The 11,806-nt window shown below is 42.1% G+C and overlaps 1 protein-coding gene and 1 long non-coding RNA gene across 7 annotated transcripts in view; both read right to left on the reverse strand.

Moving 5' to 3' along the window:
* The window catches only part of GPR107 (G protein-coupled receptor 107), a 102,351-nt gene extending 91,362 nt beyond the window's left edge, over positions 1–10,989 (reverse strand). For 4 of the 6 annotated variants that reach the window (XR_014265440.1, XM_082468155.1, XM_082468154.1 and 1 more), the window contains exon 1: positions 10,798–10,987. Coding sequence is in view for 5 of the 6 variants with exons in the window: in XM_082468155.1 (XP_082324281.1) it covers positions 10,798–10,938 (141 nt within the window). In the remaining variant the exon portion in view is untranslated. Of the gene's footprint in view, positions 1–10,797 lie in introns of all 6 variants that reach the window. The other 2 variants (XM_082468153.1, XM_082468156.1) reach the window with 2 other exon arrangements.
* Positions 3,480–10,108, reverse strand: LOC309663796. The gene is made up of 2 exons (XR_014265477.1): positions 4,214–10,108; positions 3,480–3,663 (listed from the first exon to the last, which is right to left on the reverse strand). It is a non-coding gene; the product is annotated as an uncharacterized lncRNA (long non-coding RNA).
* Positions 10,990–11,806: the final 817 nt, after the last annotated feature.

Consider the following 11,806-nt stretch of genomic DNA (forward strand, 5'->3'; position numbering starts at 1 on the left):
ATATTTACAAAACACCCCTAAGGGCTGAGGCCCAAGAAGTGATAAACACTCAGTCTCAAAAAAAATCTCCAACAGCCAGGCCTAACTGTCCAGGAACAAGGAAACCTCTCCTTCTACCACAAGGAAGCCAGAAATCTGGGGGCCCTGGGATGAACATCCCGCCCACTGTAAGTGCTACAGCCAGAGTGCTACAGGCAACATCTGGGGATGGGGTGTGAGAGGGGAAGAGAGAAGCCTCAGCACTCACATCTGTCCCTCCAGATACTCTCCCAGTTAAGAGGCAGCAATGTCAGTGTCTTGATGGCAGAGTGACAAAGTAAAAGGAGGCAAGGCAAGGAGTTGCCAAAGCGGGGTGAAGATGACAATATCTGACACAAGCAATGAAGATTTAATTACATTTTCAAAGCCCACTCAATCATTTCCATCAGCACTGAACCAGCAGTAAGGTTTGTCTGTTTCTCCAAGGATCACAGAGATCACAAACATTTGACCTTGTACTGTGCTAGGAAGAACTCTATCACCATTCACTCATTACAACATTGTGAGGCAGGTGTTGTTATGCCCATTTTACAGATGAGGCTCAGAGTGGTAAAACTTGCTTAAAATCGTAATGTTAATAGCTGGCAAAGCCAGTATTCTAACTCAGGTTTGTTTAAAACCCAAACCTGTGCTCCTATCCATCTCATACTTTTTACAGGGACTTCCCTGGTGGTCCAGTGGTAAAGAATCTGCCTTCCAATGCAGGAGATGCGGGTTCAATCCCTGGTCGGGGAACTAAGATCCCACATGCCGCATGGTGCGGCCGAAAAAGAAAAAAAGAAAATTAATACTTTTTACAACCAAATAAACAGTATGTCTTTTGTTTGTTTTAAAACTTTTTTATTATAGAAAGTTTCAAGCCATCAACTTGTGGTCAATTTTGTTCCCTTACATTCCTCCCCATATAGGGGAGGAATAAAAAAATAACCTTAAAAACAAGTTATATTCCTAATCACAGTAAACTGCTTATCAAGTTAATTAAATGAATTTGTTCACTCATGAGAAGTCAAGGTTACCAGAACAAAATACAGGACTGTTCCCAGGTACATATTTATATGGTTGATTTTTGTAAAAACTTATATTTTTTCCTGGCCTTCCTTAGTAGATTTATATTATCTGAAGTTGGTGGAAACATAATTGGCCCACAGTTATAATCTCAAAAGTACTAGTTCAAACAAAGAAATAAGCATTAGTTTGATGATGAAGCCATCTGAATTAATGTATACTTAATTTATCATAGAGGATCTCAGAAAAAAAGGCAGCATCAGATTATTCTGGATTATTTCAGATTATTCTGAAAGATTTTTTTTGGTAAATAAATAAATATATTTGTTTATTTATTTATTTATGCGTGCATGCATGCATGCTGTGCCAGGTCTTAGCTGCAGCACACCGGATCCTAGTTGCAGCATGCATGCGGGATCTAGTTCCCCGACCAGGGATCCAACCTGGGCCCCCTGCATTGGGAGTGCGGAGTCTTACCCACTGGACCACCAAGGAAGTCCCCTGAAAGGTTTGTTCTTATTTGCAAGAAACTACTTTGTAAAATTAAAACTTTAAGATTGTTGAAATTCTAAGCCAAAAATTTACCCAAAAAGTTTATTTAAAATGTGAAGTTTTGGGGCTTCCCTAGTGGCGCAGTGGTTAAGAATCCACCTGCCAATGCAGGGGACACGGGTTTGAGCCCTGGTCCGGGAAGATCCCACATGCTGTGGAGCAACTAAGCCCGTGTGCCACAAATACTGAGCCTGCGCTCTAGAGCCTGCAAGCCACAACTACTGAGCTCGCGTGCCACAACTACTACTGAAGTCCACGTGCCTAGAGCCCGTGCTCCGCAACAAGAGAAGCCACCGCAATGAGAAGCCCACGCACTGCAACAAAGAGTAGCTCCCGCTTGCTGCAACTAGAGAAAGCCCATGCGCAGTAATGAAGACACAACACAGCCAAAAATAAAAATAAATTAAATAAATAAATTTATTTTTTAAAAAGTGAAGTTTTGGGTCTTAATTATGGGTGCAATTTTTTTTCTCTTCTTCATGTTTTCTGTTTGCATGCAACTTTATTTTTCCCACCACAAACGCTTTACCAGCATTTAAGAACACATATACACTGAAAAGTATATTCTTACTGAAATAAGTTTTCCTAAAATTTCTGGTCTACAGAGAAGATCTGAAATTAAAAGACAGCAGGGGGCTAATAAACACGCTGAGATCCTGAACCTCACCAACAGTCAGCTTAAAACAAGATGTCACCTCTTCCGTATCAGGCTGGCACAAGCTAAGACATAATGTGCTGTGGAGTATGTGGGTAACTGCACACTCTGAACATGCTCATACTCTACTGCTGGAGTGCAAATTGATAAAACCTTTATAGAGGGCTATTTGGTACCTTTCCTAGGAATCTACCCCACAGAAATACACAAAGATATATGACAAGAATATTCATAGCAGCTTTGTTTATAATAGCTAAAATCAAGCAGTAAAAATACACTATAAACTTCCATCAACAAAAGAATGATTTTTAGAAATGGTGAGTCCCTCTTACAATGAATATTACTGTAGTAGTTAAATAGAAGGAAGTAGACCCATATATATACTAACATTTTTTAAATGTCCACAACTAATAAATGAAAAAGTTCATTCATTCAACAAGTATTTATTGAGTACCTACGGGCACTGCTCTAGGTTTTGAGAACAAAACACTGAAAAAATGAACAAAAAGGCCTCTCTCGCTGAGCTTACATTCTAGGAGAGACAGACAGATAAGAACAAATAAACAGTATAAGACACGGTCTGCTCAACGGTGATAAGCGCCACAGAGAAATACAGCAGGGAAGGGAGAGGAGGAGGGCGTGCAGGACTGCCACCCAAGCGAGGCTGCTCAGAGAAAGCTTCCCTGGGAAGGCATCTTTGAACAGGGACCGAGAGGAGCTGGCCATCAGCCTGCAGGCATCAAGAGGAAGGGCACTTGGGCCTCGGCACCCAGGAGTGCCACCCTCAGGTGAACCTGTGCCCTGTGGACGGAGGAGTGCAAGAGGCCAGGACGGCTGGACATCGGCTTAGAAGTCATCGAAGAGCTCTGCACACACCCTGACCTGACTTAGATGTTATAAAGTGATTACACCAAACAAAGAAAAGAAAGAAACATGTGTGTGGGAAATGTGTATATGAAGACCTTAACGGGGAAGGGACACACCAAATGGAACCAGTGGTTAACTCGGAAGAATCCAACTAAGGGGACGGGGAACAGCAAGGACTAGGACGCGTAACAGAAAAGCTCTTACGTCACCAAAAAGCAAACTTACTTGTCATATACTAAATACTATTTGACTCCCTCAAATGTCTTACGAAAGGTAATTGTAACTTCTGTTGTTCTAACCTACACTTTACCCAAGCAAAAAAATTTTGGGTTTTCTGTAAACTATGCCTCTGAAAATGAAGTACTGTATTCAAAAAAATCATTTTTATTTGACTTCCAGAGTGAATAGGATAGTTTCTGTAATCAAATTTAATTTTTAAAAATTATAAACGGGGAATTTCCTGGCGGTCCAGTGGATAGGACTCTGTGCTTCCATCGCAGGGGGCACGGGTTCGATCCTTGGTCGGGGAACTAAGATCCCACATGCTGTGGCCAAAAAAAAAAAAAGACAACTATATTAGGGAAAAAAGAATCAAAGTTCTCCCCTGCCCCCGAGTCACTACTGTTTCACCACCTTGTGAAAACTATTCAGAATTTGGAGATTTCCCTCTAATCTCTGTTTTATTTTAATATCATTTATTTTGAATTATAAAACTTGCACATGCTCACAGAAAATGAAATTGAAAAAGTACAGAAAAGTAGCTACAACCTTACCACTCAGGTATAAACTAATAATAATAGTTTGGTGTTTTCCTTTTACATCTAAGAATATTTAAAACACATTTTTCAGTCATTGTAGCTTTTCAGTGGTACTAACCAAACAAAACAGAAAAGTACAGAGCCATAATTTATAATCTTGCTGTTTGGTGGCATCTAAAACAAGATCAGCCACGTACTAAGCACTCACAAGCCCACCACCCAGGTGCAGAGAACTTGTATTTTTATAAACATTGGCAACCATACTTTTTCCAGTAGTAAGCGCTCATTTTAGAAAATCTGGAACACAGACACACATCCATTTCTTCACTCAACATACTCTTCCTGAATCCTCATCTGTGTCAGGCCCTGCGCAATCGATGGTCAGTGAGACAAGCGAGCCGTGCCCTCATAAGACTCACAATACCCCTAGCTGTAGAACAGTAAAAGGAATAGCAACAAATATCTGTCTACCCACTCCCTACAATTACCAAATGTCTGTATTACAGTTGCTTCAGAGCCACAGGAAGGGAGGGCGGGAAGGAGGAAAAGAACAGAACTTCATTGACAAGGTGAAGTGCCTTTGTACCTCTACCGAATCCTACTCCCCTCCACCATCGCTTTCCAAGCTCATGAATTGGTTAAGTGCGCTTCTATTTTTCACTGGACATATCCATAACCATAAACATCATATAGCATTGCTATGTTTTTAAAATTTGGATAAACTGTGTCACAGTGTATGTGTATGTCTGACAACTTGCATTTTCAGACAACTGTGTATTCTTTGAGCACCTACCTGTGTTGATACATTGAATATGCTCTAGTTCCTCACTTTATCTGCTTGTGTTCCATCATTATGTACATCACAGTATATCCATTTCCCCAAAGCATTACTTGTGCATTCAGGTTAATTCCCAATCTTCTGCTGTGACAATGCTGTTATGAACATTCCCTGTACATATCTTATGCATTATGTGTGTGGGGATTGAGGGTATATATATATCTAGATGGCACATTTTCAATTTTACTAGAAATTGCCAAATGGATCCCCAAAGTATATGAAAGTTTCCTTACATCCTTACTGAAACTTGATGTCATCAAACATTTCATTTTTCCCAGTTTTGGGGAAAATCAAGGCTGATGTTGACCGAATTTGCATTTCCTGGTACTTCATGAGTTTGAGCACCTCATCTAGGTTTATCAGCCATTTGGGTTTTTCTTCTGTGAAATGCTTTTTTTAAAATATCATATGTCCGGGCTTCCCTGGTGGCGCAGTGGTTAAGAATCCGCCTGCCAATGCAGGGGACAAGGGTCGAGCCCTGGTCCGGGAAGATCCCACATGCCGCGGAGCAACTAAGCCCATGTGCCACAACTACCGAGCCTGCACTCTAGAGCCCGCGAGCCACAACTACTGAGCCTACGTGCCACAACTACTGAAGCCCAGGCGCCTAGAGCCTGTGCTCTGCAACAAGAGGAGCCACCGCAATGAGAAGCCCGCACACCGCAACGAAGAGTAGCCCCCACTCACCGCAAACAGAGAAAGCCCGCACACAGCAACGAAGACCCAACGCAGCCAAAAATAAAATAATAAAATTTTAAAAAAATTAAAAAATAAAATATCATATGTCCATTTTCCTTTTAGATTTTTTAAATATTTATTTATTTATTTATTATTTATGTTTGGCTGCACTGGGTCTTTGTTGCTGTGCATGGGCTTTCTCTAGTTGTGGTGAACAGGGGCTACTCTTCGTTGCGGTGCGCGCGCTTCTCCTTGCAGTGGCTTCTCTTGTTGCGGTGTACGGGCTCAGTAGCTGTGGCTCGCGGGCTTAGTCGCCCCGCAGCATGTGCGATCTTCCCGGACCAGGGATCGAACCCGTGTCCCCTGCACTGGCAAGCAGATTCTTAATCACTGTGCCACCAGGGAAGTCCCTGGATTTTATTTTAAGTTCTTCATATATTCTGGCTACTAATCTTTGATTTTTATACTGCAAGTATCTTCTCCCAGTCTCTTTTTTTTCTTTTGTTATATAAGTCTTTTTACATTTTGAAGGAGAAAACGTATTGATTCTTATTCCTGATACTTTTCTCCTTCAAAAAACCTACCGGGGGGTGGGGGAGGGAAGTACTGGGAGTCTGTGATTAGCAGATCCAAACTATTATATAGTATAGGATGGATAAACAACAAGATTCTACTGTATAACACAGGGAACTCTGTTCAATATCCTGTGATAAACCATAATGGAAAAGAATATGAAAAAGAATATATACGTGTATAACTGAGTCACTTTGCTGTGCAGCAGAAATTACCACAACATTGTAAATCAACTATATTTCAATAAAAAAAAAAAAAACCATCAATCTTTATTCCCGATAGTATTTTTAAATGTCTTTTAAAAAACATCGTTCTCTATTCCAAAGTCATAGAATATTCACGATATGTTATTCTAAAAGTTTTAGAGTTTCTGTTTTCACATTTTGGTCTTTAATTCACGCAGAATATACATTTTTTGTAGGGTAGGCATCTATTCCCTGCTCCCCCCCGCCCCCATGGAGAGCCAGCTACTTATCCTAAGACCACTTGAGAGCAATCTGTCCTAACTTCCACTGCCCTATGATGCCCCCTCTACTGCACATCAAGTTCTCAGGTTGACATAAGTCTCTTATCTGTGCTTCCTATTCTGCCCCATCGGTCTGCTTGATCCCCACTACAGTACTGTATGGCCTTACAGTACAAAACTGAGCAGGACAAGACCTCTCCCCTCCTCGTTTAGGTGTGTGTTGGTTATTTCAAGACTTTTAGTGACTGGAAGAGAAAACCAGGGGGGCTTCTGGTGTGCTAGTAATGTCCAGCTTCTTGACCTGGGTGCTGGTTACGTGGGTACATTCAGTCATTAAAAAAATTCACCAAGCTGCACACACATGAACTAAGAAACTAAAGAAAGGAAGGGCAATGAGACTAGAGAGGAGGCTGGCTAACAGAAAGACTGGTGGTCTAGGGGTTTTGAGTTCCCCCTGAGGGGACCAGGGTGCCACTGATGGGCTTAAAAGGGGACTGACACGACTGGCTTTGGCTTTTAGGAAGATCATTCCAGCGACAAAACAAAATACGAACTGGAGTAATGCTAGGACACCAGGTATGAGGAGACCGCCCTGGTCCAAGAGATATGAGGATGGCCTAGACCCAGCAGTCACAGTGGTGATGAGAGACAGCAGTGAATGGATTGGAGATCTATTTATTTAGAACACACATATATGGAACGTGGTGATGAGAAGATAAGAATAAAAGATTTCTGACTTGAGAAAATGAGCAGCTGGTGGTCCCAGATACTAAGAAAAGAAAAACTAGAGAAAGAGTACATATAGGTTGAGGGTGAAGGGAGTGGGAGGTCAGGTTGGTTTCTAACATACAGAGGTGCTTATGAGACATCTAAGTGGAAACGGGGGTTAAGAAATCGGATATACTTGTCCAGAGCTCAGAAGAAAGGTCAGCTCTGGAGATGAAATAAGAAAAAAAATTCCCATAATTCTTAAAGACAACTACCATTTCAGTGTATTTTCTCCTTTTTTAAAAAAGTTGTTTTAAACTTTTCACTAAATACTAGAATACAATTCTGCTCTTTGTACTAAATATTAGAACACAAGAAGTGTTTTATGTTCCTCAATAACTTCATATTTTAAACTGCTTTCAAATATAAAGCAAGTGGAGCAACGATACTTCAGTTTAGTTTTTCTCACAAACTGAATTTAGAAAATAAATACAGTAACATTTAACTGAGCTAGCTGATGGTCACTTACCTAGCCACTTCTATATTTTAAACAGCTCTCCAACTGGCAGTCCACTGACTTAGACTGGCCCACAAATGTGTTGTAGTTGGCCAACACCGTGTTTTGTTTTCGTTTTTAAATTTGAGTTAGTTGCTAGCTAATTTCACATAAAAGCCTGAATTTCTAGCTTTTCTTAAATACACACACACACGATCCAGCATATCTAGGCCACATAGGATGAAGGATAGATGAACATACTAAATTACACCACAAGGAAATAATCAGCAAAATCCAGTACAGGGGTGCTTGGAGGAATGAGATCCCCTAGATCAAGAGAGACTTAAGAGACATATTAACCAATCATACTGTAAGGACAATATTTAGATTCTGATTTTTAAAAAGTTTAAATCCATTTATGACCAATGGAAATTTGAACCTGATTTGGTATTTCATGATATTAAAGATTAACTTCTTTTTTGTTATAATGGCATTGTAGTTATGTTTTTGAAAGAGTCCCTGTTTCTTATAGGTACATACTGAAATATTTATGGATCAAACAACATGATGACTTTGATTCACTCTAAAATAACGTAAGAAGTACTAATGTTGGCACAATATGTAGACAGGAGAACCCTCACAAATTTCTGGTGGGACTGTAAGATGGTATAGTCACTTTGAAAGTGCTTTGGCAGTTTCTTAAGAAGTTAAATACAGATCCACCATCTGACCCAGCAATTCTACTCCACTCCTAGCTATCACCCCCCAAAATGAAAACATATGTCCCCACAAAGACTTGCGTGTGAATGTTTGCAGCAATATTATTCACAATAGCCAAAAAAGGAAACCCAAATGTCCATCACTGGTGAATGGCTGAGCATAAGGTGGTATATGCATACAATGGAATAGTAGTCAGCCATTGAAAGGAATGAATTACTAATACACAGTACAACATGTATGAACCTCAACAACATAAATAAAAGAAGCCACACACAAAAGATCACATACTGTGTGATTCCATTTACATGAAATATCCAGAAAGGGCAAATCTACAGAGACAGAAAGTAGATTAGTGGTTGTCTGGGGCTGGAGGTGGGAACAGGAATTAACTGTAAAGCAACACAAGGGATCTTACAGAGGTGATGGAAATGTTCTATGGCTGAACAGTGGTGATAGATGCACAACTCAGTAAATTTACTAACAATCACTGAATTGTACACTTAAAATGGGTTAATTTTAATGTATATAAACTATGCCTCAATAAAGTTGTTTCAGAAAGTTAAGGAATCTAAAGAAAGAACAAAAGAGAAGAAATTTGAGAAGACTGAGAAAACCAGAAGAATGATGGAAAATGTAGCATGGGATGAGACAACTTTATAAAAAATGAAAAAAAGACTTGTTTCTAATTAAATAATAAAGAATGCAAGTGAGAAGTGATTTGTGTGGGGAAACGGCAGAATTAGCCACTGGTTAATGGTTACTGAGGCTGGGTGACAGCTACATGGGAGTTCACTATACTATTCTGTCTATTTGGTGTATGGTTGAAATTCTCCTATTTCTCTCAGTCTCAAGCAAAAGAAGATAATCTAATGCTGCGCTCTGACAGGCTCTCTTCAGGTGATTTCCATTTCCTTGGGCAAAACGCCATACTGTTTACTTTAAGAGAAAAGGAGCAACTACAGTATTGACTATGGAAAGGGCACCACGGTACTTGAGAAACAATTACAAAGATGAAAAATATTAATTAATTTAGCACAATATGGAGAAATCAATCACCAGAATTACACCAACTCGGGTTGCTGCTACCACTGAGGATAGTATACTTTTTCCTCTATACCAATATTGTCAGTATTTACCTACTGATGTTGCCCATCTGACACTTTAATTTTAGAAATGCCCAAAGCCAAGAGACATGATCCAGTGTGTTCTAGTATTAGCTTTGTCTCTAATTTATAAACTACATAAACTCAGTTGCATGACTTCATCTAAGACTCATGATCCCAAACTATAAAGTGAAAGAATTTTAGGAGTTCATCTCTTGGAGTCATAAACCTGGGGACTAGGGCCTATGGATAAGCTTCCGCAGGATTATAAAGCCCTAGAAATTCCAAGAAAGTTTTGCGTACATTTCTACCTGCATTTTCTGGGGAGAGATTCAATACCTTTCAGCAGATTCCCAAAAGGAGCCAAGTCTCACTTGGCTTCCTGCGGTTGAGAACCATTTTAATCAGTATACATTTTATTTACAAACAACTGATAGCCAGGGTATGGAGTATGGGTCTGGCCAGGTTTTTAAATCCAGATTCTGTATTCTTTAAACTGTACATTCACAAAATACAATGCTTTGTTAAAGTACTGTTTTAATAAGACAAACTTTCTACAATCCCACACTTCTAAGAAAATTGTATATTATGAAAACAATGCACAAGGCTTTGAGTCATAACGATTTATTTTTCTACTTTCCAGATCTATTAACCTGCTGAATCGCCTGGAGGCATGTTTTGAGTTATAAAGCAAGATCCAAGGGATCATTCTAGGCCTATCATAAATCTCTTCCCTAGACAGACAATGACAGGAGCGAGAGATAAAAAGGCAGGCCCTCTAATTAGAAACATATTTTAAACGTTGGGTTTAAATTTCCGGTCACGTATTTCAAGCGAGATTTGAAATTCCTCCTGGAGATTCCCGCTTTGATCGGTCCAGAGTGCGCCCGAAGCCGAACCAGGAAATTGAGGCAAAGGTTCTGCCAAGTACAAGGGCATAGACAAGTGGGGACCGCGGACAAGCGAAGTGGGGCATAAAAGTTGGAGGTGACAAGGAAGGAGGAAAAGCAGGTTGCTGTCGGCAAGGAAGCTAGGGAAACCAGCAGGGACTGCAAGCGCGGCCTCCGGAGTCCTTCGGGGTTACGCCGCAGTTCAGCCCCTTCCCCTCTCTCAGCTCGAATCTTCCTACCCTTTCCAGACAGACCGAGGACTCCCGCCATTCCCACAGTTCCCAACAGACCCCTCTCGGAGGAAGGCCGCGCCCGGGAAAAAGGGCGGGAACCCAAACGCTCACAGACCACCCCCCCCCCTCCTCTGGGCCAAAGTAGCCCCCAGCCCCCGGGAGTGGCCGCGGCCTCCGGCCCCCGGCCCGCTCCTACCCGGCCCCGGTCGGCCTTACCTTGAGCGCCAGGTGGTGGACGCGGCCCAGGCCAGGCTCGGTCAGCAGCTGCAGCAGCCCCAGTAGGGGGAACAGCCGAAGGCCGGCGGGCGGCCGAGGACTGCGGGAGCCCGAGGAGCCGACGGACGCCGGGGCGGCCATATTTGTTCCAGCATCACCAGCCGCTTCCTCTCCCGCCCACTTCCGGGGGTTAAAGGACGGCGGCCGCCGGAAGGGCCTGGAAGGAGGGCTCAGGGCCTCCGCGGCAGCGGCGCGGGAACTGTGGCCTTTTTCCTGGACTGTGGGGCCGGGGAAGTCGCCTAGAGGCCTAAGCTGGCCACTTCGAGGCCGTTCAGTTGGCCTCCGCTGTGAGGACTTTAGGTTTAGCCAGAAGAGGTGGCGCCTTCATTGGGGGACCCTGTGGCGGTTGCCATGGCAGCAGTCGCTGGTCAGGACCAGCCCGGTCGTCGCCTCCGCCCGGCGGAGCTTGGAAAGCGACCTTGGGCCTGCGCGACCCGGCCCACCGAGGCACCCCGCTTTCCAAGGGTGGGGGTACCTCCAGGGTGCCTGGCCGTTGATGGGACTGATTTCCCGAGCAGCGTTGACTCGGTGGAAAATGCCAAGTTCGTGGCTTGTCTTTAGTCCTTTGGGTTTTTTGAGGCTCTTCACACTGAAATTTTTGACGAAGTGGTTGTAGTGATAGGAATTTATTGAGCCCTTATCAGGCACTTCGTTAGACCTTTTGTGTGCATTTTTGCATTTAATCCTTGGAACAATCTGATGAGATAGGAGGTAGGTATAAGCATTATCCCCCTTTACCGGTAAGCAAACTGAAGCTCTAAGAAATTAAGTCATTTGTTCCAGGTTGAACTGGGAATCACGTGGAAACTACTAAATACTATGTTATATTGCTTCATGCTAGTTTATCCGACCACTAGAGTATGAATCTTTTAATTCTGTGTGGAAACTTCCTTTGCCTCTTATCTTTGGGATTTGTAGGGAGATCTTTTTTTCTTTATTATTTATTATT

Source organism: Balaenoptera physalus (assembly GCF_965194825.1).
Source record: "Balaenoptera physalus genome assembly, chromosome: 7".
NCBI classification, from domain to species: Eukaryota; Metazoa; Chordata; class Mammalia; order Artiodactyla; family Balaenopteridae; genus Balaenoptera; species Balaenoptera physalus.